Below are 26,555 nucleotides of genomic sequence, written 5' to 3' on the forward strand. Positions count from 1 at the left end.
GCAAAACTGTTAGTCACATTTATTTTCCAATTAGAGCAGTTTGTTCAGTTTTTAGTCAGAAATTTATTTCTGTTATTTTCTGACTGTGGCTTCTGTCACATGAGTTTAAGAGTATCAATGCTCAGATCTACATCACACCCACACACACACACACACACACAAACATCCTGTCTGTATACACTAAACTGCATATGGTAAACTTCAGAAAGCACAAAGCAGTCACCGGAAACATGTTTCGAGATGCTAGAAGTTTATTGAAATGATTTATATAATCTGATTATAAGTCAACACAAAACTTCATCATTCATGAACAACATGCACACATCATGTGAGAGAACACAATGAAAACATTTCATGAATTTTACATTTAAAAAAGAGAAAATAAAATGATGACATGAGTGTAGATTTGTGAAAGATAAGTCAGACGTGTGTGTAGTATTTACAGTAAACCATAATGTTTCCACTTTCTCAGTTATTTCCATCTGAAGTTATTGAAGTGTCTTTTTCATGCTTTATGAGCAAAACTTTCCATGCATACACACATTTATTTTAAAACACATCTCTGATTCACACAAAAATTATTTCATTATGATGTTATTTAAAGCACTATGTTTATTAGAGAAACTTTACAAAATAGATTACAGAGTCAAATACTACACTGTAATAAATTAGCTGTAATTATGCAGCTGGTTGCCAGTAACTTACTGTAGAAGATAAAGACTGAAAATGTTTCATTTAACTTTAAACAAACTGTTGCCAGTAAATAATATAAATGTAAAATCTACAGTAAGTTAGTTGCCAGTAATACTCAGTAATACTGTAATTTATACAGAATTTTTTTACAGTGTTACAGTAAAAGCAGAAAAACGTTAAAAGCGAGTTATTCAGAATACAGACGTCTGATCCGGTGAGAAACATCTAACGGATTCCTGCGTACAGATCTCGAGTTTGGGTCTTGGGGTTTAGCATCTGAAAAAGATTCATTGACATTCAATTTAAAACATTTATTTGAATCTTTTTTTGCAATTCATTTGTTTGGCTAAACCCATAAAATGACATTGACAGAATTATTGTTGCTCATTTTTAAATAAGTTTTTTCTTTTTTTATTAAAAAAAATAAAGGTAAATTTAATTGTGCAAATGTACATACGCACCTCATAGTCAGGGTTAGGGGGTTTTGGAGCACCTGCAGATTAAACAAAATGCAAAAGTCATTTGAAGTGCTTAGTTAGGGTTACGGTTAGTTAAATACTAAAATGAACTCATTAAACTATACAATATTTAAAAATATTTAGATCAAATTTGTCTTTAAGAAGCTTTATTGTAATTTTAGCTAATGCAATAGTGTGTGTGTGTGTGTGTGTGTGTGTGTGTGTGTGTGTGTGTGTGTGTGTGTGTGTGTGTGTGTGTGTGTGTGTGTGTGTGTGTTGTACCTCTTTGCTTTCTCTGGGTACACAAGTAAACTAAAAGTATGACTCCTCCGGTAAACAGTAAATCCCCAATAATAACACCAGACGCCAGCCCGGCGTTCAGCTCATAGCAGTTCTCACACACTAAGAGAAACAGAGAGATTTGTGAAACATCATTGTACATATTTTTGGTGTTTTTACACACTGTGTGTGTTGTGTTCTCACCCTTTGACTTAATATAGAATTGATGTTTTTTTCCATTAGCGTCACAGGCCCAGGTTCCTTTGACTTCTCCATCTGTAGCTTCAACCGTTAATTCAGAAGCTGTTTTTGGGGTCATTTTATCGCCTGTCCATGTCGCCTCACCTTCTGTATCAGGACAAGACAAAGTAGCTGACTTGTCTGTAAACGCAACTGTAAAGAAAACAAACCAAATTACAAAAAGTTTGAATTATAAATCGTCTGTAGATTTTTTTCATCAAATAACTTTTTCATTATAAAACTTTAATATTGTAAAATGATTCTTACCGTGACTCTGAACTTCATGCACAGCTGCTGTTAAGAGCAGTAACATAAAGTTCATGAACATCATCGTTTCAGATCAATCCCAGAACTTATTAATGTGATTATAGATATTTAAATACAAAAAGATCCTCAAATTTCTCCGACCGTCTTACTTCTGATACAGGAAGAGCGCTTCAAATGCACACACACACACACACACTCTCTCTCTCTCTCTCTCTCTCTCTCTCTCGTGTTTGTGTCAGGCCCTGAGTTGTTTTGTGTGGTTCATCTGCAGTTTTTATGTTCAGGACAAACTCACTCTGTTTAATGCAGTTGACAAACTTTACAAGTTTATTTTTATGGTTGCTTGATTATCATCTTCTCATTTCTGAGTATTTACCTGAATGATTTCTGCTTCTGTTAGACACCTGATCAGTTTAAACCATTCTGAATTAAATGTAAAAAGGTGTTAAATTGAACTATACAATTATTGTAATTTTATTATTATTACTATTTTTTCCATTAATTACCCATAAACAAATTGGCAATCACTGTAAAAATGTTGCTGTAGTTATGCAGCTGTTTTCCAGTAACTTACTGTAGATTTAAATGTATTTTATTTATTGTCAACAGTTTGTTCAAAGTTAAATAAACATTAAACATGAACAAGTCTTTATCTTTACAGAATAAAACTATAAAATAACAGCATCATGCAAAACATTCTGGGAACCCTAACTCCTCATCAAACTTTTTTCTGTTTTATCCTTCAGATTTTTGGTTCCCAGAATGCTTCGCATGAGGCTGTTATTTTATTTATTTTTTATCTGTAAATATAAAGACTTGTTAATGTTTTTTTCACATTGAACAAACTGTTTCCAGTAAATAAAATACATTTAAATCTACAGTAAGTTACTGGCAAACAGCTGACAGTAATAATGTAATTTATACATACATATTTTATAGCTATTTTTAAAAATATTAGATAATAATAATAATAATAATAATAATAACAACAATAACAATAATAGTAATAATAATTATAACAATAAAAAGCAAATGCAATCTATAGAAATTTGTATTTACCTTTCACTTGATTTATGTATTTCATTAAATTATTGAATTCATTTTACAGAGCAAGACATCGCATTTTACTCAATATATAAAGTTGTTATATTTCCTATTTTCCTATTTTGATATCAATGTTTATTTTTATAAAATTATCTGAAAACATTTGATGTGCTGAACACTAACATTAAATATTTTAAATAATAACCTTGCACTAAACTGACTTTAAACTGAACGTGTATGTGACTCGGTCTTCATCAGATCTGATTCACTCAGCACATCAATCAGGTAAACCATTAGTAACAATAAAAGCGAACGCGACAAGGAATACATGTTTACCTTTACTTTGTGAAGGAAAAGCGTTTACTTAGTTTAATACTGAAGTGTTTTACTAACTAAAATAACGAAAGGGTTGTAGCGGCGTCTAGCGGCCAAACAGGACAGCGCAACACACAAAAGCTTTTTAACATACGAGCTTTATTTATTTATTTATTCTGAGCGATTAAACATGATCTCTATAATAACACCGTCATTACTTTTTTGTCGACATAAGTCTGGCTATTAATCAGTGTTTTTTCAATCACCTTTATTAATATAATGTTAATATAATTGAGGTTTGGCGTTAGTTTGAGCCATGACTGTAAAAAAGTTTAAGCAAACTCTCGCGTTACCCTGACGTCATACACCGATCGGTCTGCGCTGCGTAACCTTGGCTTTTTCTCAATGAAGGCTGCAACCTGCAGAGGTCGCATATGCACGCTACAAACGTCATCAAGACTGGTTTATTTAAGTTAACTCAACTGACCATTCCATTCGCAAGTCATCAACATATTACAACAATTTACGATTTACTAGGAATAATAGTCAACTTTGTAATTGTTTAGATGACATATGCAGCCTGCAAATGCGCCCTCCAGAGGCTGCAGCCTTCAGATTGAGGAATCCAATAATGTGTGAACTTGACCACAGAATAAACCAAAACCACTGAAACCTGGATCTCAAAAGCATTCAATACAGCGAGGGATACATATAAATATATTTTCATTTGGGTCAATAAGCTCAAATAAAACCAGTCAAATAAAAACACACATTATAACTGAATCTGATGTATGATACAATTTTGAACGAACTAATAAATTAAATTAATTGAGTTATTTAAGAAACTTTAATGATTTCTTAGAGAGTTTAATGTTGATTAATTTGGACTTCCTGTTTCACCTGTTCGGCAGGTATCAAATGATCCAACATGGAGGACAAAAACAGACTCTCGACGTAAACAGCAGAAATATCTGACAGATATCGGCTTATAATCACTCATATCGGATCATAAATGAGTTTTAGTGGATGATGGATTTACGAAGAAACGTGTTTGAAGGATTTTTATCGTGTGTTTTCTTTTCTTTCGGTAAGTTTTACTTTCAGTCAAATGTCCACACAAACGTCATAGTTGGTTAATAAATGCGACTTATTGTTTTTGAAAACCTCTAAATGGTATTTTTAAATGGGCAAACTTTGTTTTGATTGTGTATAAATCGTGTCGATCATCTGCTTTATAAATATATCTGAGAGTTTATACCGTAGTGAATTAAGTTATAACAGCGGTTAGATTTCTTTATATTGACGTCATTTAATTAAGTGTTATATCGTTGTCTGTATTATCGTGAATTGCGATCATATATCGGCTGAATAACTATTTAGTTCCCTACTGCCAGACCGCGTCTTTAACCTCAAGTGCCCTGTGCGCGCGTGCGTGTGTGTAGTGGTTCATCTTTGACATGCTAACTGGAGGGCTGAATCTGCTTTAGATAAAAGGCTCTGTTATATTTTTTCTACATTACATCACACACATGAGATGATGTATTAAGTGGAGGTATGATGTCATAATCTCAGAAGTGACATCACCGGATAAAGTGAAGGTGTGAGTGTGTTTTTACTGGATCTTCAGTCATCATTGGTTTTCTTTTCTGCAGTGAATGTACAAATAGACATGAATAAAACATTAATGATATAATCATGATATATGATAAGTTTAATCATTAATATACCGAAAGAGTTATCAGAAATAAATGACTTTTATTATCCCTTAATCATGATTCAACATTAGATGCATCTCACCTACTGCTCAGAGGTGCCATGTGCATTTCCATAAACATCCAAAAATATAAACAATGACTATTACAATATGGAATAAATGAATATTTTATGGGCTAAGGTTTAGATTAAGCCAGCATCAGACCTTGATAATATAAATGCATTAAAGTAGTTTTTACAAACATACATTACAAAAAATAAACTTACTAATGTGCATCTTTAGACAAAACAATGACACTTAAAACAATTTGCACGGACAGATCTTAAAATATATGAGTAAGCAGTCTTACAGTGCTGTAATAGTGATGTATAAAACAATATAAAACAAAATACAGTAGAGATCTAATTAATTCAGGGAAGCCACCAAACACGTCCATGTTGACTGTTACATGAGTAGCTACAAGAGTAAGTATGGTGGCACAAAATAAAGCAATTTTTTTGAGCGGATAAAAAAGAAAACTATATAGTAGAGCTGTCGCGATTGGTTGACACAATCGACTGCGTCAACGCTGATGATTAGTCAACATCAATACTTATAGTCGATTTCATTATTTAACCTTAAAATGTTGTTATCACGCTAAAATAACAACCGTTTCCTCCACACCACTAGGAGGCGCAAACCGTCTATCGCTGTCTCCACCAGTGGGCTCAGTAAGCAACAGTTTCCAGAGAATAAAGCGGGGTCGAGTGTAAAGTCAAACGAGTTAGTTAGGAACAGATATCAAAGGCCGAGGGGTCTAAAGCAGGGTTCCCCAAATCTTACCCTGGAGGGCCGGAGCACTGCAGAGTTTAGCTCCAACTAAACTAGCTCAAACACATCTGAATAAGCTAGTCAAGGTCTTCATGATCACTAGACAGTCACAGGTGGGTAAGTGTGATTAGGGTTGGAGCTAAACTCTGTAGTGCTCCTGCCCTCCAGGGTAGATTTGGGGAACCCTGGTATAAAGTATGGGAGTACTTCAGAGTAGCTGGTAATAAAAAGAAGGATGGTTTGTGAACTCTGTAAGGTTTCATTGGCATATCACAGCAGTACCAGCTCAATAATAATAATAATAATATAATAAAGCTCAATGCATGCAAAGCTACCATAACTCTTTTGAGAAGAACTTATCTGTTAAAATCTGCTGTTCTTCTTAAAGACCTTCAATACCTTTAACTCTCCAAAATTGCTTGGATTTATACTGACATTTAAGATTAGCTTTGTCACATTAGATTAAGCTAAAGTCCATTAGCTACGCAAGTACAGATTCAGAAATATAAACTACAATATATAATTGCATATTTGTATGGTTGTAGTGTGTGTTATACAATTTATAATTTATAACAAAAGCATTTTAACAAAGTTTTATTCTCACTCATACTATATGTGTGTGTGATTTTGTTTGTTTGTTTTTTAACTAAAGGGGGCACCACTGTAAAAGTCCACTTAGGGCACCCATTTGACTAGCAGCAGCCCTGATTATAAATACACACAGATATATACAGTTAATAAATAGTATTTATATACAATATAAAAAGAGTATGCTACGTTTAAAAAACTCAGGATTTAGGAATTTTGGATTGAATGTTTCTTAATTTTTGGTGGTAAGTTAGTCATTAGAATAATCGATTAATCGATAAATTAGTCGATAGATTAGTCAATATAAAACATTTTTTATTAGTGGCAGCCCGAATAATATATTGTATGGCGGAAGAGCACTTAGTTTGTGGCACTTCGACCTCGGCTCTTCCACCATACACCATATAGTTCTCATTTTTATCCGCTTAAAAAAATTGCCACGATTTATTTTGTGCCACCATACTTACTCGTGTAACAGTCTGTAAAAATGGAAAACAAGGAAGTGTTTGTTTGCTTCTAAAAGGGGCGTCATGCACCAATTTTTTGTTAAGGGACACATAGAAACAAAGTATATTATAGAGCTTTCAGTCTTTTCCATGGCACCTACATTTCAAACAGTCTGAGCGCCCCTGCCTTTATGCAAAAACCTCCAAAATAAAAGTGTCAATTGTGTTTAATTGTGTCATTAATGCATTTTGCACAACAACTGCATTATTCTATGAAATTAATGTCATTTTAAATCCATGCCTAAACCACGAAAATGACATAAGCTATAGCTACGTGATTTATTTTTATGTTTAATAATGATTAAAAAAATATATGTTTAGATAAAATTATTAGAGGAACGGCTTTAAGCATTAAATTTTACCTCATATGTGAGCGTGTGTGATTCTGCGCCCCCGTGAACTTTGGCGTTGTACCAAGATGAATCTAGAAATCTGCTAATATAACGTCGAGACGGTCACATTTTAAACCATACCGAGGAGGTTAACTGCACATTACCGTACTGGAGTTTGGAAATGTTGTGAGGTTTTACACGTTTAATTCCTCAGATAGCCAAATGCAGCAGCAACAGCAAAGCTTGTAAGCACGCTCAGACGCTGACGTCTGCGCTGACTGCAGCACCTTCCGCCAGAATAAAGTAATGTAACATGATAACTATCAAAAAAACGGCAAAAATGTTGTGCATAATATTGTGCATATTAAACAGATTAAAAGAAAATAACAGATTCATGGACGCTTCTTTGATCTTGAGGTTGCATGCAAATTCATTTGGCTCAAAAAACCGAGGGGGCACGTGCCCCCCCAGTTTGAATGGGCATGACGCATCTGGCTTCTAAATTCATCCCTGTTTGGATCCTAAGGAATGAATGGGTCTAGGCTAAATGCTAACACATTCACAACGTGCTGTACAAAGATTAAGTGCATGCATTGATAAAAGAGAGGTATGCATTCATTTATATAAGTTGATGTAAGAACACAGTGAAATATTGAAAAACGGTGGTGTTTTCATTTAAAACATTGTCTCAGATCAGCAGTTTTCATTGACTTCAGTTTCAGTCTAAGAGCTCACGATCAACGCTCATAACTTGAGTTCTGATGAATAAATTACAGAAATTTGAGTGAACTGTTTATTTAAGTTATGTTTGTGTGTTTTTTTTTGCGTCATTTCTGCTGAGTGATGTGTGTTGCATCACAGTAAACGCTCCTGCAGAGATCAGTGCTGTTCGAGGAGCGACGGTGACGCTGTCCTGCTCCTTCACCTCCTCCAGCACGGTCACCAACCTCATGTCTGTCGACTGGACCTTTAAACCTGAGAGCGGAGGACCTGCTGTACTGGTGAGTCTGATCTTCTGTCATACACACACACACACACACACACACACACACACACACACACACACACACACACACACACACACACACACACACACACACACACACACACGTGCGCACACACAGAGTTAATGATTAGGTTGTACTAACAGCAGGATGTTGGTGTAAACCACAGAAGTCCATCAGAGCTCAGTTTATAATCCAGTATTTGTGTGTCTGAATTATTCAGCAGGGTAAAGATGAACACACACACACATGTCAATGTATTGGGATGTTCTGTAAAACACATTCATCAGAGTCACTTTATTAAGCTGATTTCTGGGCAGTTTTTAACATTTAACATTGCCAAAATGTCTTGAGAACAGTGATGGGGTTGACAGTTTCATTCCTGACCAATCCTGTACATCAGCAACTTTTGCTGTCCGTCACATGATGATCTTAAAGGTTTTGTGTGTTCAGGGATTTTAAATTCAGTTTCAGTGCCATTAATAAATTAATACATTTCTAAATGGACCATAAATAGATACAATGCATGTGTAAAACAATAAAGCGTGTGTGTGTGTGTTTGTGTAAATTATAAAAGTGTTAGTCATGATTAAGGCCACACCCTTCTGTGATTTTATTCACGCACCCTATCAGGGGTGTGGTCTTTATTCATTGCTTACATCAGTCATTTTTAATGTGTTTTTGTTATTTTATATTCGTCTAAATGTATCTTAATGAGGACAATAAGTTTATTTATGATTTTATTCTAACAAAAAAGATTTGTATTTGTAACATTTACATTTAGGCATTTAGCCGATGCTTTTATCTAAAGTGACTTACAAAGATTAGAAGTGATTTATCAGAGGGAGTCAATCATATAAGAAGTGCTTTACAAGTTAGAACTATTCCAACACAATATCTGATGAAAGAGAAAGAGAGATAAAGATTAATATTTTAAATAAAGATAAAAGAAATGCAGCCAATATCTATGTCTAGTTTTTATTGTTTCGTCCGGTATATGACAATGACTTTATACAAATGCTACATGTTAGGGCAGAAAATGAACAGTAGCTGAGATAAACAGAGCTAGACACAATACTAAATAAGGACAGAAATAAATCAATCTATAATAAAACTATACAATAACAGCCTCATGCAAAGCATTCTGGGAACCAGAAATCATCATCAACCTTTTTTTGTTTTTTTGCTTCAGATTTTGTTTCCCAGAATGTTTTGCTTGATGCTGTTTTTTAGTTTTACTCTGTAAAGACAAAGACTTGTAAATGTTTAATGTTCATTTTACTTTGACCAAAATGTTGCCAGTAGACCAAAAGTCTTCCCAAACCAGAATATCCGCAGGGAGCCCTGTTTTGGTTTTATTATGTTGCTTGTAAAGTAAATGTTTATATGAAGCTGTCTTAGTCATTATGTTGACCTATTCTTTTAACTCAAGTTTTTTTTCAGTGCTTGAAAATGACTAAAGCATCACTGAGACCCCATTATAATATCTATGTCATGTATTTTTGAGTTTTTAATTGTTATTTGAATGTTGCAAGAGATCATGTGGCTCACTGGAGTGCAATAGGAAGATCATTCACCTTCATTATAAGATAATGGATTATTCTGCATTTAAAATGATGTCATGAAGACATTGATGCTTTTAATCACTTAGTGCTCATGGATAAAATCCTGTTTCAAATGTCATGAAAGTCAAATCTTAATTATATTCATCCTCCTCCTGCTGGTGATGTTAGGAACTACATGATTCATCTAATGATCAAATAATATGAAACATTTATTGAGAGCTTCATCATATGTCTGTCTATCTCTATCTCTGTTTAGTTTTTTCACTTCTTATCTGAAGCGTACCCGCCGGAGGATGATTATTTTAGGGGTCGTGTGAAGTGGATGGGCAATCCGTCACAAGGCGACGCATCGATTCAGCTTCTGAACGCATCACTTACTGATAACGGCACTTACTCCTGCTCCGTCCGAAACCCACCGGACGCTCACGGCCGCCCCGCTCAGATCTTCCTCACCGTTACACCAAAGAGTGAGACTCATTACAGACCATCATTTATCTGATGAATCTCACAGACGTACTTTACTCCTAATTGTTATTATTAAATGTCTCTTCTCTGTCAGGATTGTCTGTGGCGTTTACAGATGTGGCGGTTCTGTTGGCGTTTATTCTGCTTCCGTCAGGTCTCATAACGCTGGTGCTGCTGGGCCGAATCCTCTGTCCGTGCTGGGCTTTATCAGAGGAAAATCCCCCTGTGGTCAAACGCTCGCCCATCGAGGTCACTGGGTAAGAACATTTCAGCGTCTGTCCTTTAGCGCCAAACCAACAAAACCCAGTAATGATGATTGTGTCCGTCTTTACAGTGAGGAGTATTTTTACAACCAGCCAGAGAAGACGATGTGCTGCTGTTATCTAAAGGTAAACTTTTAATCTTACTTCACAAAGAAATAGTTCAGATCTCAGAACCGGCCCGTGTTCATAAACAAACACATGATGCACTGCAGGACAACTTTATGCCAACATGAGTTTAGTTTCGATCAGTCTGAAGTGGGTTGTTATGAGTTTATATGTCTGATATTTGTGATTGATTTCAGATAAGCAGTGAAAGTTTGTCAGTTTTGTGTGATCTAGATTTTGCACTTTAAGTTGTTTTGTGAACTCCACATGACATGAGCGAGTTAAAGTTTTTGTAAATGGTGGATGAAGAAATAAACTGAGATATTTGAGAGTGTAGTCTGGTATCTGTTGTTTAAAGATTTTCATCTGTCTTTGTGTTTTCTTTCAGGATTTTGATGATGTGCCTGACTATATATTACATGAGAAACATTACGAACACACAATCGCAGAGTCGCAGTGTTAAATAAACACCTGTATGTATGTATGTGTGTGTGTGTGTGTGTTATGAATACATATAAACATGTCTTTTCTTCCTGTAAGTGTGCAGATATACTAAGATACACCGTAACTCAGTCTGGTGTCTGAAGTGTTTGTTTAAACTCGCAGATGTTTTTTTTAGGAAGTCATGAATTATTTCTCATAACCATTGAAAAAATAATGAATGTATTCTTGTGCTGAAAAATGAATGGCCAGGTTTTGTTGTTTTGCTGAAATTTACAAATATATTTTTATGTTAATTACTAACCCAAATAAATAAAACATTTGAATTAAACACTTTACACTGTTTCTTTAATCATCTTAAATGCTCTCTTGCTTGTATCTGCTGTTTCTTTACTGAACATTTATTGTAGGAAATGATGAAATCTGATGAAATCCATTTGTTGAGATTAAACATCTGGGGTTATGACTTTATTCAAATGCATTTATGTTCATGTGTGCATTGCTTTAAAGCAGCTTTACTGAACACATTGTGTGTGTGTGTGTGTGTGTGTGTGTGTGTGTGTGTGTGTGTGTGTGTGTGTGTGTGTGTGTGTGTGTGTGTGTGTGTGTGTGTGTCATTTTATTTGTATCTCCCTGCATCTTAAATCAATTTAATATTATTCTGTGGAGGTTTTTGATGTTGGGGTTAATATCTTACAGGCTAGTTTGAGACACACGGCTGCGTGTGTGTGTGTGTGTGTGTGTGTGTGTTAGTCATCCGCTCTGACCTGTTGCCATGGAGACGGAGCATCAGTATTGATATTGAGGGTTTGAGCAGTGTCCGTGGGGTCTCGTGAACACACACACACACAGTCAGAGAGGAATGGATGGCGTTTCAGTGTGGTTGCCTTGGCAACGGTTGCCGTCCTGATCGGGGGTGGAGATGCGGTCCTTTCAGTGTGTCTGAACAGGCTGAAGGTATCGACACGCACACATTCACTTACAAGTTAGGAATTTGAATCAGCAGAATGCAGACGTTATCAGGAGCTCCACCCGTCATGATCAGACACAGCACCTGGTTACGTGAAAGTAAAACTAAGCACACTTAAATCCTATCCCACACTTTCTCATGAAGGTTACAGTTGAAATAAAGGATGTTAATAATTGATCCTCGACAACAACATCTACTGATGAATATTCATGAGAAAACACTGAGATGAAAGAGAAAATGTGGTCAGATGTGCGATTTATTTTCCATCCTTTCAACTTTTATATTCAATTTAATACTTATTTAGCCATTTTAGCTACTGAAAATAATCTTAAGCAGATATGTCTACAGTGTATTTTGTCAACTCAATGTGTGTTAACAATGAGGATGGGGGTCATTCAGAAATCACATTATTATCCATTAGAAGAATTGTTGATTGAGAGAGAGTTTAACCCAGATGATGTGATGTGATGTGAGTCTTTTTAAGGGTTTCTAAACTGTGTACTCCTCTTAAGATCACACCTGATGACGTCATATCCAGATTTTACACATTATTCATCAATGCATGATTTTTTTCTGTTACTGTGTTTTACTTTCTCGTGTTTTTGCTCAGATATGATCTTATATTTGATTTGTTTTGTGGGTGGTTTCCCAGACAGGGTTTATCTTAGTCCCAGACTCAAATCCATATAGAGCTGCCTTCATTTCAAAACACCACCTCCTGATCTTAACATATATCAGTGACACTGTTTTGTCTCAAGATGTACATCAGTATTGTTGTTTTTTTTTAAGGTATGTTTGTAAAAAACTGTCTGTAACTAAAGCTTAGTCCTGGATTAATCTGAACCCTGTCTGGGAAACCGCCCCATAATGCCTGTAGTCGTACATGAACAGATGTAGAGGAAAATGTTTATATCTTCTGTATGTGAATGTTGATTCATAACAAAATGTTGTTTTTTTTACATAGTTGTGTTTGACACATGAAAACGTCTTGGGTTACGTATGTAACTGTTGTTCCCTGAGAAGGGAATGAGACGCTGCGTCTCTCTTGCCATACTTACTGCGTCCCTGTAACGCCATCTTTGGCAATATTTCAGATAGCGATATACTTCCTGACTCCCGCGTCATCCTGTCTTTGTCGTTAAGCCTCACCATTGGTTGAATTTGATATACACATTCAGACGCACTTACCCCTGGAGGCGTCCTTAAAGTGTCATCGGCGACGCAGCACGAGTTCCCTCGAAAGGGAACTGTAACAATATATCTTAAAAGGTAACACAATGTAACCTTGATCTCACTTGAAATGTGTCCCCACATTTGTCCCTGAATTTGGAGGTATTGGATCTGGAAAGTCCTTGAAAGGTCCTTAAATTTGAAGTTAACTACAGTGTGGGAACCCTGAACACGCGAGTGAAGCCCTGATAGAGTCGAACAGGTCGATGGACTTTGATTAGTTTACAGGGTTCTCACAGGTCATGGAATTTCTGGAATATCATTTAATTTTAAAAAGTTTTTTCCAGACATGGAAAGTTAGGAAATTTTATATTTTTATTATATAAAGTCTTGGAATATCATGGATTTTTGTTTGTTGCTTTAAATTTTAGTTTCCATTTATGAAAATGTTACCGCTTGGTAACTAACCATTTCTGTGTCCAAGCCTCTGTCTGCTGACTACAATTTAAACAGCTGTTTATTGACACTGTTAATTCATTTCTACATTATCCAGCCTCACAGTCTTCAATTCAGCTTTTTACTCAATGAAAGTCAGTGAATTTGACTTGGAGTGGGAACCTTGAGTTCAGTACAAATGTATTCGACAAGACTTTGAGCTGATCTCATGACTGGACGAGAGCCAAACACGTCTTTCTTTGTTGTATATAAGGAATAATTGATGACAGGTCATTGAATTATAAGAAAATAATGCACACCAAGGTTACACCGCAGGTGTGCATTATTTAAAATAATTCAAGGGCCAGGAGTCAATTATTCCTCTTATACCACAGTTACCACAGACATTGCCCTGGTGCCTATTTTTAAGACATGTGACAAGTTAGGTGTGCAGTTATCAGAAATTAATGCATACCCACGGAACACTTCTCAACCAATCAGAATACAGCATTCAACAGACCTGCGGTATAATATAAATTAACCACCAAACAATGTTTGTGGTATATGAGGAATAATCATTTGAATTATTTGTTAAATTATTAGAAAATAATCAACACCTGCAGGGTACTGGCACATTGAGTGTGCATTATTTTCAAATAATTCAACAAAAAATTTAACGGCCCGTCGTCAGTTATTCCTTCCATATATACGACTGATGATGAGTGTGCGAACATGAGGATGCTTTGACCTTTATGAGCGCATGTGATGAAGATGATGAAGATGTTCTGGTGCTGTTGCTTCGGGTCAGAAAGAGGAATCCCCAGTGACGGTGGGGTGGTTGTCATAGACAGACAGACAGACAGACAGATGGAGAGAAGGAGCCGTCAAGAAGCAATATCCACACCCTGAGGCGGTCACATGGGCATTGATTCAACACTGTTACCATGTGAACGGCAGTCTGATAATGTACAGAGTCTTAAATCTCTCTTCACACATCAGTCAGTGTGGATTGATGAATACATGCAGAAGTTCTGTTAGAGACATTGAGCAGAACCACCGCATAGACTGAAGAACCTCAGTGGACCGATTGGTGCTATTCCATCATTCATAGCAAGTGTGATCAGGGCGGGGCCACGTGTGTGTGTGTGCTGGGGGTGGGCTCAACGGGTTCATTTGCAGGAGAGGGGGGGGTTATAGGGTGGGATTATTCTCATTGTTGGCAGTGGAGGTGCAGGGAGACAGACAGAGTGTGACTGAAGCTGAACTGTGATGAGTTTTAGCATCCGAAGCGTCAGCTGTTGATACAGCCGGTAAGAGCGAGAGAGAGAGAGAGAGAGAGAGAGCGAGAAGAAGAGAGAGAGAGAAAGAAGAGAGAGAGAGAGAGAAGAGAAGAAGAAGAAGAAGAAGAAGGAAGAAACGGAGCAAGACACTGAAAGGATTCAACTATGCTGTGCTGTATTAGAAGAACTAAGCCGGTAAATATCTGGATTATTCACTAACCTGTGTGTGATTTGTGATGTTTAATGTTGTGGTGTAATTCATCTTTCTTTTGTTCACACTGAATCTTCTGCTGAGGATCTGACACGCCTTCATAATGGGATTACTGGAAACAGTCCCAGTTCACACACTGGAAATCTCTATTTAATCACAGCAGTGTGTGTCTGTGTGTGTGTCAGGTTTGATGTGTAGTCATGAAGCTGAGGTGTGTGAGTTTTGGGGTGTGGTGTCTCTCAGGAGATAAACACAGATATTTATTCAATGTCTCTGAGGAATCGGGATGATTTCTCGTGGGATGTAATGAAGGCTTCACGCGCTCGTGTCTTAGGGCGTGTCTGTCTCTGTGTCTGAACGATTCGCGCCGCTTTCTGTCTTAAAAAGGTTTGATTTCTATGCAAACGATAGATTTTGCCTTTACACGTGCATTAAACACATGTTTTTACCTCGGCGGGAAAATCGAGCCGCACCTCACGCGTCTCCTCTGAAGAATCTCGCGTCACCGGAGCCGGTAAACCGGATTCGGTAAGAAATGACCGATGTTAGTGTGTTTACGGGTGTGAAAGTGTTTTTTTTTCTTTTCACACAGGTGAGCTTTAGTAACGAGTGTGCGCGCATGTTCGGTCTGATAAGCATCTTTAACTCAGGTGTGCTCGCGCTTTTCTTTTGTTCTGCCACGCCACTGAAGCGACGCGACGCGAGCAGCAGCGTTGTCTATAACAGTCGCGTTCCGTCTATTGCAGTGTGTAGACAAGCTGTTAAAAATTCAATGAAAGAGACATAAACTGACGGAACCGACAGAGATTCACGCGTGTGCGCGCACGAGAGAGAGGCAGAAGAGCATCAGCGTCAGAGCAGAAGAGGATGAAGGGTGTGGTCCTCTCTCTCTCTCTCTCTCTCTCTCTCTCTCTCTCTCTCTCTCTCTCTCATTCACACACACAGCTGGAACTTTATTGTAATAATGTGAAAGTAAAACAGGTGTATTTCTGACGTCGGTGCGCTTTAATGCCGCGTGAATATTCATGAGAGTCTGCGTCACTGCAGGTGAATTGTGATCGCGAAGAATTTCCGGCGTATCGGTCTGATGATGTGTGTGTGTGTGTGTGTGTGTTTTGTGTGTGTGTTTGTGTAATAGAGAGAGAGTCTGGTGGGTTGTGTGTGTGTGTCTGGTGTGAGATTTTAAGGTGTGGCTCTCTGCACTGCATGACTATGTGTAGTCATACTTTCATTAACAGCTGTTGTGTGTTGAATACAAATGGATATCTTGTCATTGTAAATCAGTCTGCTTAACAAACAACATGAATATAGTTGAACTATCATCACATACTAATTAGCATGTCATTTAAATACACTATGTTGCTTTCTGCCAAATGCAGAACTTATAAATGCAAATATTGTATTTTAAAACTATGGTCTGTGTATGAACAACCAGTTGATTTTTAAACCCCACCCATCTGGATTTTGATTGCTGTTATTGATCGGTCATCTTTAAAATCTCTGGGCTTCTGTTTGACCTTTGAACCCCCAAACCATAGGGCAATAATTTTACCTCAAATTAAAAAATGTGTGTTGTGTTGACAGCCAGTCAAGGTCTCATAAGTGTTTGTGCGTGTGCATGTGTGTTTGTGTGTGTGTGCGCGTGTCTATGTGTGTGCGTGTGTCTGACTGAATTTCCCTCAGGCTCAGTTGTGAATCATGTCAGTGGTTTATGGGCTACGCCCTCAGATCTACACACATATTTGCCATTGTATGGAGCATTTATACAAAACCACTGCAAGAGCATTTTAATATCAATCTGATTCAATGATAAATATGATTCATTCGTGTGGATTGTCTTGATTCTGTTTAATGAGGGCTGTCCACAATAATCCACTCATAGAACCTGCTCAGAAATTTCAAGAAATCTTCAAGAAATTTCTATTCAAAAGAAAATTAAAAATATTTTCCAATAATCAGATTTAGTTGAGAGTGTCATCATGATGTCACAGTGTGTAATGTTGTATGACTCACGCATGCACACACACACACACACACACCATTAATGCAGTCAAATCAAATAGGATGGTGAGAAATGATGGCTCAGGGTAAATAATAAATCTGAGACAAAGTGTTTATTGATTTGATATTGCTCATGTCCATAGATGATATTGTTTGTGTGGTGTTCATTAAATGACTGCTAGCCTGTTGAAGAAGATCAAATAAACCGTGAGAATCAAACCTTCACTGTCTATACAGGTACAGGTGATACAGGATCAGTTTATTCATCTCTTTATTAGATTATATCTCTCATTCACTCTCTCTTGTGTGATGTTGTGTAACACATTCATTTGCTGTTTTCACTAAATCTTATCTGTTTAGAATATACTGTTGCATTTCATTTGCACTCCTGATTTTATACTTCAGTTTTCATCTTTAAGTCTCAGGCGATGTTTTATAACAATTTATTTGTCATGCATGATTACTTTTAATTTATATTATTTTATGTTCTTCATTAGACACATTTCAGTGTTATATTAAAAGAGCTTTGGAAGACGAATACACTCCTGGACTGTGGTAAACAAGGTACGTTTTTTACTTCAAACATGATTCTTTCATCTTTGGTTTCACGTCATGTTATGCTGGTATTGGTTGGGCCGTCATCGAGTGACCTCATGGTTCAGAGCAGAAAACTTTACTGTGTCTTGAGTACATGGAGGTTTCTTGTAGATGATTTAGTTGTGTCACTGCATGTTAACCAGGATCTTTGTTAATCAAGGAGGGTGAGAATTTGTTTTCCTGAGGCCTCATTTATAAAGCGTGCGTACGCACAGATTTGATCGCCGAGTGTGCGTACGCAAAAATTCAAGACAGTACATTTGAACTGATGATACCGGATCGTGCTGTCTTCATCTGTGTCCGGTCATACACCAAACGTACATAACCTCACTGTACTTTACTGAAGTCTTGAGGTTATGGTTGATGTTTTCTGGTTACTAAAGAGTATCAGAAACTACGCGGCGTCCGCTCGGTCCAGAAAACTCCCTCGCCGCAGAGACGCATTTAATCATTCAGACAAATATCCCTCAGAGCTCACTGATCCACATTCATTTAAATGATTGATTGTTTACAGCGCCGCATCGATTGAAGCTCTTTTAAAGCTCCTGTCGGTATAAAACGTGTTTTCATTGAATGACCATTAACATACATTTAACAGACATGCCTGGAGAGGCCTAATAAACATCTTTACTAGCTGTTTCAAACAGTAAGGTTTGTTAAAACACATACACTAATAAACACAATTGAATACATTACAGCTTAAACTGAATTTTTCAACTTCATGTTTGGTGTTGAGTCAAACTGTGAGACTTGCTCTGGTGTAGCTGTACAGAAATAAAACACTGTGTGATATGGACAGGAGAAACGTTCGGCTGAAGTGTGGTTTTCTTTTGTCAGGTTGAGAAGAACGAAGAAGCCGACCAGGAGATCAAGCAGGATGGAACCAAACCCGAAGAAAACGCCCACAAGGCCGCCACTAAGATCCAGGCCAGTTTCCGAGGGCACATCACCCGGAAAAAAATGAAAGACGGCGAGAAAGAGGAAGAAAACGGCGGCGTTCCCGATGAGTCCGCAGAGACGCAGGAGCGAATCTCCCCATCCGAAGAGAAGCCGGCGGAAGATTCCACCGAAACCGCAGAGGAGAACAAACCGGTCAAGAGTCCCGTGGCCGAGCAGCCCAACTCACCTGCTGCGGAAGCTCCGCCCACTGCTGCTGCTGATCCCCTCCCCTCAGACACGCCCACTAAAGAGGAAGTCCAGGAGCAGCCACAGGAAGCGGAGAAGCCTAAAGAAGGGGAGTGTGGAGAGGCGCCAGAGAAACCTGCCGAAGATGCACAGAAACGAGAAGAGGAAGCCAAACAAGCCGACGTGCCTGATGCCTCAGAGAACCAGGAAACAGACCAAATAGACAAAAAAGGTGCGTCAAGTTACACTTTTCAAGTGCTTAACTCACTCCCTGCCAATGATGAGTTTTTACTGTAATCTATATTTCCACTATTATCCACTAGGTGTCGCTCTTACCCAACTAATAAAACACTAAAGCATCAACTGATCCAAAAACAGTAAAAACTCTCTGTATTGATCTGAATCTGATCTCTAAGAAAAGTCTTGCTCAAAAATGCATTAATCTCAGACGGTCTGTTCTTTTATTTGATATATTGTATCTTTCTTTTTTTTAAAGGAATTAAACTTTGTGAAAATCATAAAAAGTGCTTGTAAGGGAGCCAACCAGTTGGAGTGGAAAAAAGGAAATGACGTGCTGTACTAAAAAGTTAATGCAGGATCCAAATGGTGTTTTATTTTAAGGTGCAAAAATATTTACAGTGTATGAGAAAACAAAAATAAATAAAAACTGTACAAAAACGAAAATAAAGAGCAACAATGTGCTATTTTGGCTAAACCGAATGGCCCAAGTTTGCAACACTGCTTAGTTAGTTTCCAAAGAGTTCACAATGAAAAACATAACTGAATGTATTCTAACAAGCAAGCCTATTTATAGGCTGAAGCCCCACCTACAGGGCAAACCATATTGTCATGGAAAATTAAAAACTTTGTATCAGTCATATTAAATAATATAACAATCAACATAACAAAATTTAATCTTCTAAACAGTTAGTAAAAAAAACTACCATTAACAGAAACAGAGTTAAGCACCAAATTAAATGTCAAAAACCAAGTGTTTCTAACTTCTCCCCTTCTGGACACCCAAAATGGTAGCTTCCACAGGAAGTGATGTGGCTGTTTGCTTTAAAAAACAGTTTTACCCAGACTATGGGTTTGGTTGTAAGAAGTGTGGTCCGGGAAGTGTAACTGCAATAAGGTTGGTGAAAAATAATTGTAAAAATAAAGGGAAGTAATACATGAATTATTGTGTGTTCTGGCATTTTGTTATTTTACAAAAATAGTGTCAATAAACTTGAAAACTAGAACAAACACAACAGTAACACACTTAGACTTAACCAAACAAAAACTCCATAACACTTTCCTGATGTGTACACAGATGTTAAGTTGCCGGCAATGCACAGTACAAGTGATATGGTGGTATGTTTTTAAGTCCAGTTTAAACAGTCAACAGGTTAACCTGTGACATTTCTCCCCCCTTCCTCAGACACCTGAGGTGTCCTAGAGAGGTAATCAGCTGCACAATTTTGTGACCCAGTTTTGTATAAGACATCAAAGTCAAATGGTTGGATGGCTAAAAACCATCTGGTTATACGGGCATTTGTGTCCCTCATACGACCCAACCAGGCCAATGCCCTGTGATCAGTCTCAAGTTTAAATTTGCGGCCCACCAAGTAGTATCTTAAAGAGTCCAATGCCCATTTAATTGCCAGACACTCCTTTTCAATTGTGGAATACCTAGATTCCCGTGGAAGGAGCTTTCTGCTGATGTAGGCAATGGGTTGGAGTTGCCCTTGACCTTCCTGAAGTAGTACAGCCCCAATACCATGCTCAGAAGCATCAGTCTGTACGGTAAAAGGTTTTTCAAAGTCTGGACTCTGTAAAACAGGCTCTGTGCATAAGGAGTCCTTTAGATCCTGGAAAGCACTCTCACAGTCCTGAGTCCAGTTAACTAAATTTGGCTTGTCTTTTTTAGTTAAATCTGTTAGGGCAAATGCTCGTTCAGAAAAGTTGGGGATAAAACGCCTGTACCACCCTACAAGTCCTAGGAAAGAACGTACCTGTTTCTTGGTCACTGGGCGTTCCGCATTTTTGATGGCCTCCACTTTCCCCACCTGTGGACGTATTACTCCATGACCCAGCACATACCCTAGGTATTGTGTCTCAGTTCCAGCTAGGGTGCATTTATCTGGACGAATGGTTAGACCAGCATTCTTTATTCTTTGTAGTACATCCTTCAGATGATTTAGGTGCTCCTGCCAAGTTTGACTGTAGATGATAATGTCATCCAAGTATGCAGAAGCAAACTTCTCAGTCCCCTGAAGGATCTGGTCCATCATCCTTTGGAAAGTAGCTGGAGCTCCGTGAAGCCCAAAGGGAAGGACACAGAACTGAAAATGGCCAAAGGGTGTCTTAAACGCAGTCATCTCCTTACTCTCTGGACTTAGAGGAACTTGCCAATAACCCTTGCAGAGGTCAAGTGTGGTCAGATACTTTGCTCTTCCAAGACTCTCCACTAATTTGTCCACTCTTGGCATGGGATACGGGTCAAATTTGCTCACACTATTGAGTTTGCGGAAATCCAGACAGAATCGGAGACTGCCATCCTTCTTTGGCACTAGAACAATGGGATTGCTCCATTCACTGCTTGAAGGTTCGATCACACCAAGACTCTGCATGGTTTCCAACTCTTCCTTCATGACTGGTAGAAGTCTCTCAGGGACCCGGTAGACTGGCTGACGAATAGGTTTAGGGTCTTTGAGAGTGATGTGATGGTAGATCACGCCCGTTCTGCCAGGTGTCTCCATAAAGAGTTGATCTGGGAGGCACTGTAGAAGTTCCTTCATTTGTCCATCTTCCAGATGCTCAAGGTTCAGCTGACTGTTGCCCTGACGGCCAGGTAGGTATTGTTCTTCTGTCTCCTCCTCTTCCTCCACAGATCTCACAAACAAGGCTGTTGCTGTCTCTGCTATTCCCTCAGATGTTGTGTTTGGTAGTGTGGAACGAGCATGCCACTTTTTCAACATGTTGACATGAAAGATCTGCAAGGGCTGGGTCCTGGATGGAATCTCTATCTCATATGTCACAGGACCTACTTTCCGTTTTATTTGGTAGGGCCCCTGCCACTTAGCCAACAGTCTATGGTCACTTGTCGGCAACAACAGCAAAACTTCCTCACCTGGCTCAAATGTACGAGATCTGGCAGTTCGGTCGTACCACTCTTTCTGGCGTGCTTGGGACTGCAGGAGGTTTTCTCGTGCAAGAGCTGTTGTCTTCTGCAAATGTTCTCTCATCTTAAGCACGTAGGAAAGAATGTTTTTCTTGCCTGGTTTAAAACATTCATTTAGTGTTGAGTCCTCACGCTGAAGCTGGGCTAGGTTACCAGGGACAACTCTGTCTGCTTCAGTTAGTTCGGGTTCTTCTATCCCTTCCTCAGTTTGCTCAGAAGTTCCCAACAATTCCTCAACCCACTCCCTACGTCTCTGCAGCCTCTCCTGCTCTGTTGGCCTTGACTCACCTAAACTACTCTCAGAGTGGAAGGGCATTTCTTGCAGTGTGCCGGGGTTTGTTTCTTGGGGCTGTGGGACCTGAGTAAGCTGCTTTGATTGGGCTCTTGTGACAACACCACACCATACAGTCTCTTGCACCAATTCAGCTAGTGCAGGAAAGTCAGTACCTAACAGAACAGGATAGGGCAACCTGGTGGCAATGCCAACATTCATAAGATACGACTGATTACAGACCTCAATATAAACCTCAGCTGTAGGCAACTCAGTGCTATCTCCATGCACACAACATACTGTTACTGCATCTCCTTCACTCCAGAAATCTCTGGGTATATATTTGGCCTGTACCAGCGTATGGGAACAACCCGTGTCCACCAAAGCTGAAAGGGGTTTACCATTTAACAGTACAGTGATGACTGGCTCCTGATTGTGCTGTTTTCTTAACTGTTCTGGACGGGGAACATAACAAAGGCCAGTTGTCTTTGACTTTTTAAGTGGGCAAAGGGGCCTAGTATGACCTGGCTCACCACAGTTATAACACACAACACTCTCTCCCTTAACTGTTGTCTGGGGCATTGTGGAAGATGTTGGGGGTTTAACATTAATTGGCTTAAAAATCTTAGGACCACCTTGAGAGTTTGAACCCACCCCCAACCCTTCAGGCTTACCCTTCGGAGAGTGTAGAATGCCAGCATATCGAGTAGATCCGGGTCCCTTTCGTGCAGCAATGTAGGCCTCAACCAGTTTTGCAGCATCTGCAGCAGTGTCAGGATCCCTTTCCTTGACCCACGTTCTCACCTCCGGGTACAATACTCGTAAGTACTGTTCCAGCACAAGAGTCTCCATAATGTCCCTCTTATTACTTTGCTCATAGTGCACCCATTTGGAGAACAAGTCCTTCAGTCGGATGTAAAGTTCAGTAGGGGTCTCCTCTGCAGGGGTATTAAGGGACCGGAATCTCAACCGGTATGTCTCTGCACCGATTTCATATTTTTTTAGAATTGCATCTTTAACTTGGTCATAGTCTCTGGTTTGTGAGGGGTTCATAGCCACAAAAGCACTTCGGGCCTTGCCTGTTAACAAGGGAATAAGGCGGACGGCCCAGTCTTCCTTTGGCCACTGATACACCTCTGCAAGTCTTTCAAAAGTGGTTAGGTAGTGTTCAATATCATCACTCTCCTCCAGCTTGGCTATTCGAGGTTCATGGTCTACTACCCGCATTGCAGCTCTTCCTGCAGCTCCAAGTCTTGCCCGCTCCATATCTAGCTGCATTTGTATGACCTGGTGGCTGAGGACCTTGTAATTTTGCTCGTGACGAGCAGCCTCTTTCTCCTGCCTCTCATCACGGTCCCTTTGATACTGCATGAATGACTGGAACATCTGGGCCAACGCTGTGACAGCAGCTTCTCCCCCAGGGGTTGGGACTTCCATAGGCAAAGATGGTTGCTCGGCAGCACCTCCAACAGCACCTTGGTCCACCTCTGCATTTATGCCCTCCTCAGGCTGACTCCTAGTTTTGGGTGGCATGTCAGCAGGGCAGTAATTAATACATACACGTCACTCACTGGTGAGAGGATCCCACTTCTGACACCATATGTAAGGGAGCCAACCAGTTGGAGTGGAAAAAAGGAAATGACGTGCTGTACTAAAAAGTTAATGCAGGATCCAAATGGTGTTTTATTTTAAGGTGCAAAAATATTTACAGTGTATGAGAAAACAAAAATAAATAAAAACTGTACAAAAACGAAAATAAAGAGCAACAATGTGCTATTTTGGCTAAACCGAATGGCCCAAGTTTGCAACACTGCTTAGTTAGTTTCCAAAGAGTTCACAATGAAAAACATAACTGAATGTATTCTAACAAGCAAGCCTATTTATAGGCTGAAGCCCCACCTACAGGGCAAACCATATTGTCATGGAAAATTAAAAACTTTGTATCAGTCATATTAAATAATATAACAATCAACATAACAAAATTTAATCTTCTAAACAGTTAGTAAAAAAAACTACCATTAACAGAAACAGAGTTAAGCAGTTAAGCACCAAATTAAATGTCAAAAACCAAGTGTTTCTAACTTCTCCCCTTCTGGACACCCAAAATGGTAGCTTCCACAGGAAGTGATGTGGCTGTTTGCTTTAAAAAACAGTTTTACCCAGACTATGGGTTTGGTTGTAAGAAGTGTGGTCCGGGAAGTGTAACTGCAATAAGGTTGGTGAAAAATAATTGTAAAAATAAAGGGAAGTAATACATGAATTATTGTGTGTTGTGGCATTTTGTTATTTTAGAAAAATAGTGTCAATAACTATAAGACTTGAAAACTAGAACAAACACAACAGTAACAAACTTAGACTTAACCAAACAAAAACTCCATAACACTTTCCTGATGTGTACACAGATGTTAAGTTGCCGGCAATGCACAGTACAAGTGATATGGTGGTATGTTTTTAAGTCCAGTTTAAACAGTCAACAGGTTAACCTGTGACAGTGCTGGCGCTGGCTTGCAACTTTTTTTTTAAACTCTGGCGGGGAAAGAGTTAACAGAAAGTGTTTGGAGCTCTCATCCACTGCTTACACAAACCCACCATCCATTACTTGTAACATAATCCAAATGTAATGTTGGAGGAAGCCACTGTGTAATTTCTGTGTAATAGATTTTATCCAAACCTTTTAACCTCCAGATTTGACCACAATTACAAGCAAGCAGATGTTTCTGGTAGATTCATTGGAGTTAATGGACACTCAGTGACAGTCAATAAATCAGAAGTGAAGTCCATCAGAGGACCACAAGCAGCAACAACAACAAAACTCTTTAAAAATGAGACTTTCTGACTATTGTGTGAATTAAATCATTTAAAAATATATATATTTGTACATCTGGCCAACCTATTATAAATGTCCCAGAATGCAGCAGCACTGAATTATTTCTTAGATCTTTTGAGTCAATCTGGATTATTAAAGGTCATGAAGTGTCATTGTGTGTCCTGAGGGGTCAGTGTGTAACATCATCAGGACTACAACACAATATTCTGCTGTTTGACATTGACTCGAGTGCATCAGAATAAAGTGTGCACATAAACTTCACTTCATGTCATTTTGTTTTTCAGAAGCTGTTGAAGACTCCAAACCAGCAGAGGAGCTTTCAGACGCCGGCGAGGGCAAGAATTAAACGACCGGTCAAATGTAAAGTCATGAAATAATTCACAGGCTGCTCTTTAAGCTGATGAAAACAGTCTGTTTTTATGTTTGTCCTCTATTTTCGGTGTGGCGATGATTTTCGGCCGTTTGGAGGGAGTTTTCGAGTGCGAGGCGGATTCCTCCATAACCAAAGGACACAAACCTTCATCTTCATAAGCGACCGCAGCGTCTCTCGCTGTGATTTTCTATAGCTGTGCAAACGAACACGTTTAGCTCTTTTACTAATGTAAGCCGGGCTTCGCTCTTCCGAGTGAAACGCTGCCAACCCTACGACGATCCGTCGGCCGTTTTCTGGCTCATTGCATGAGAAATCTTCCTCCAGAGACGAGAACCTTCACACTTGCCAAACTAATACACGTGGCTTCTTTTCATGTCCTTGGTGTTGTTATATGAACGTTTAATTGGAGAAATTGCAGAGCTGATGTTCAAACAACTGAGAAAATGTAATGGGAAAAAAACGCCAGTCTTTCTGTTCAAGTGCAATGTGAGGTTTGAATCTACAGAGTAAAATCGTGGAAATGGTTTTATGTCTGTTTTGGAAATAAAGAAATGTGCCAATTATCTTCAACACGTGTCCATTTATTGGCTTCAGATTTCTTCATTAATCTGAAGCGAGAACAACAATAGAAGATGAATTAAACACTAAAATAGTTACGTCTGAGTTATTATGTTTTATTATCTGTTTCACACTGTTCATACAAGTTTAAGAGCTAACCCTGAGATAATCTGACGTTTCACACTGTGCATTCCTAACCCTGAGTTAATGTTTTCACACTGACTGAATTAAAATAGCACACTTCCGCTTTAAATAACCGCTTGTTTTGTGCCACCACGTCATCTGAGGTACGTGCTCTTCAGTTTCTGATTGGCTGTCTGCTGCTAAGCATTGAGTCATTTTAAACCTCCTTTTATTACACTGCTCACGTTTAACACTGCACTGTGGTGCTAACCCGATGTTTCAGACTTTCATAACACTAGATTCATTTCAGGGATAACCCCACTTCTACATTAAGTGCTTAGGTTTATGACAAAAATAAC

The 26,555-nt window shown here is 38.6% G+C and overlaps 3 protein-coding genes across 3 annotated transcripts; 2 read left to right on the forward strand and 1 right to left on the reverse strand.

Annotated features, from left to right (window-relative positions):
* Window positions 1-239: 239 nt before the first annotated feature.
* LOC129437227 (T-cell surface glycoprotein CD3 epsilon chain-like) lies at window positions 240-2,149 on the reverse strand. Its single transcript, XM_073863431.1, has 5 exons — window positions 1,938-2,149; window positions 1,635-1,823; window positions 1,341-1,553; window positions 1,155-1,186; window positions 240-969 (listed from the first exon to the last, which is right to left on the reverse strand). The coding sequence occupies exons 1-5, from the start codon at window positions 1,999-2,001 to the stop codon at window positions 919-921; spliced, it is 549 nt and encodes a 182-aa protein (XP_073719532.1). The 5' UTR covers window positions 2,002-2,149; the 3' UTR covers window positions 240-918.
* Window positions 2,150-4,192: 2,043 nt separating this feature from the next.
* LOC141361484 (myelin protein zero-like protein 3) lies at window positions 4,193-11,420 on the forward strand. Its single transcript, XM_073862907.1, has 6 exons — window positions 4,193-4,383; window positions 8,108-8,247; window positions 10,072-10,282; window positions 10,375-10,537; window positions 10,615-10,669; window positions 11,037-11,420. The coding sequence occupies exons 1-6, from the start codon at window positions 4,323-4,325 to the stop codon at window positions 11,109-11,111; spliced, it is 705 nt and encodes a 234-aa protein (XP_073719008.1). The 5' UTR covers window positions 4,193-4,322; the 3' UTR covers window positions 11,112-11,420.
* A 3,461-nt stretch (window positions 11,421-14,881) lies between these two features.
* Window positions 14,882-26,085, forward strand: LOC129437225 (uncharacterized). Its single transcript, XM_055195406.2, has 3 exons — window positions 14,882-15,139; window positions 18,591-19,110; window positions 25,427-26,085. Exons 1-3 carry the CDS (start codon window positions 15,110-15,112, stop codon window positions 25,486-25,488), a joined length of 612 nt encoding a protein of 203 aa, XP_055051381.2. The 5' UTR covers window positions 14,882-15,109; the 3' UTR covers window positions 25,489-26,085.
* Window positions 26,086-26,555: the final 470 nt, after the last annotated feature.

The sequence above is a fragment of the Misgurnus anguillicaudatus genome, chromosome 24, assembly GCF_027580225.2.
Source record: "Misgurnus anguillicaudatus chromosome 24, ASM2758022v2, whole genome shotgun sequence".
Taxonomy (NCBI): domain Eukaryota; kingdom Metazoa; phylum Chordata; class Actinopteri; order Cypriniformes; family Cobitidae; genus Misgurnus; species Misgurnus anguillicaudatus.

What these genes read in the sequence shown, in the direction of transcription:
- LOC129437227 (XM_073863431.1), bottom strand. Translation starts at nt 2,001, where the DNA reads ATGATGTTCATGAACTTTATGTTACTGCTCTTAACAGCAGCTGTGCAT. An exon ending in ATTCTATATTAAGTCAAAGG is followed by an intron (nt 1,554 to 1,634) that starts GTGAGAACACAA and finishes TGTTTCTCTTAG; the next exon opens with TGTGTGAGAACTGCTATGAG. An exon ending in ACACACACACACACACTATT is followed by an intron (nt 1,187 to 1,340) that starts GCATTAGCTAAA and finishes TTTAATCTGCAG; the next exon opens with GTGCTCCAAAACCCCCTAAC.
- LOC141361484 (XM_073862907.1), top strand. Translation starts at nt 4,323, where the DNA reads ATGATGGATTTACGAAGAAACGTGTTTGAAGGATTTTTATCGTGTGTT. An exon ending in GCGGAGGACCTGCTGTACTG is followed by an intron (nt 8,248 to 10,071) that starts GTGAGTCTGATC and finishes ATCTCTGTTTAG; the next exon opens with TTTTTTCACTTCTTATCTGA. An exon ending in TGTGCTGCTGTTATCTAAAG is followed by an intron (nt 10,670 to 11,036) that starts GTAAACTTTTAA and finishes GTTTTCTTTCAG; the next exon opens with GATTTTGATGATGTGCCTGA.
- LOC129437225 (XM_055195406.2), top strand. Translation starts at nt 15,110, where the DNA reads ATGCTGTGCTGTATTAGAAGAACTAAGCCG. An exon ending in GTATTAGAAGAACTAAGCCG is followed by an intron (nt 15,140 to 18,590) that starts GTAAATATCTGG and finishes TTCTTTTGTCAG; the next exon opens with GTTGAGAAGAACGAAGAAGC. An exon ending in AGACCAAATAGACAAAAAAG is followed by an intron (nt 19,111 to 25,426) that starts GTGCGTCAAGTT and finishes TTTGTTTTTCAG; the next exon opens with AAGCTGTTGAAGACTCCAAA.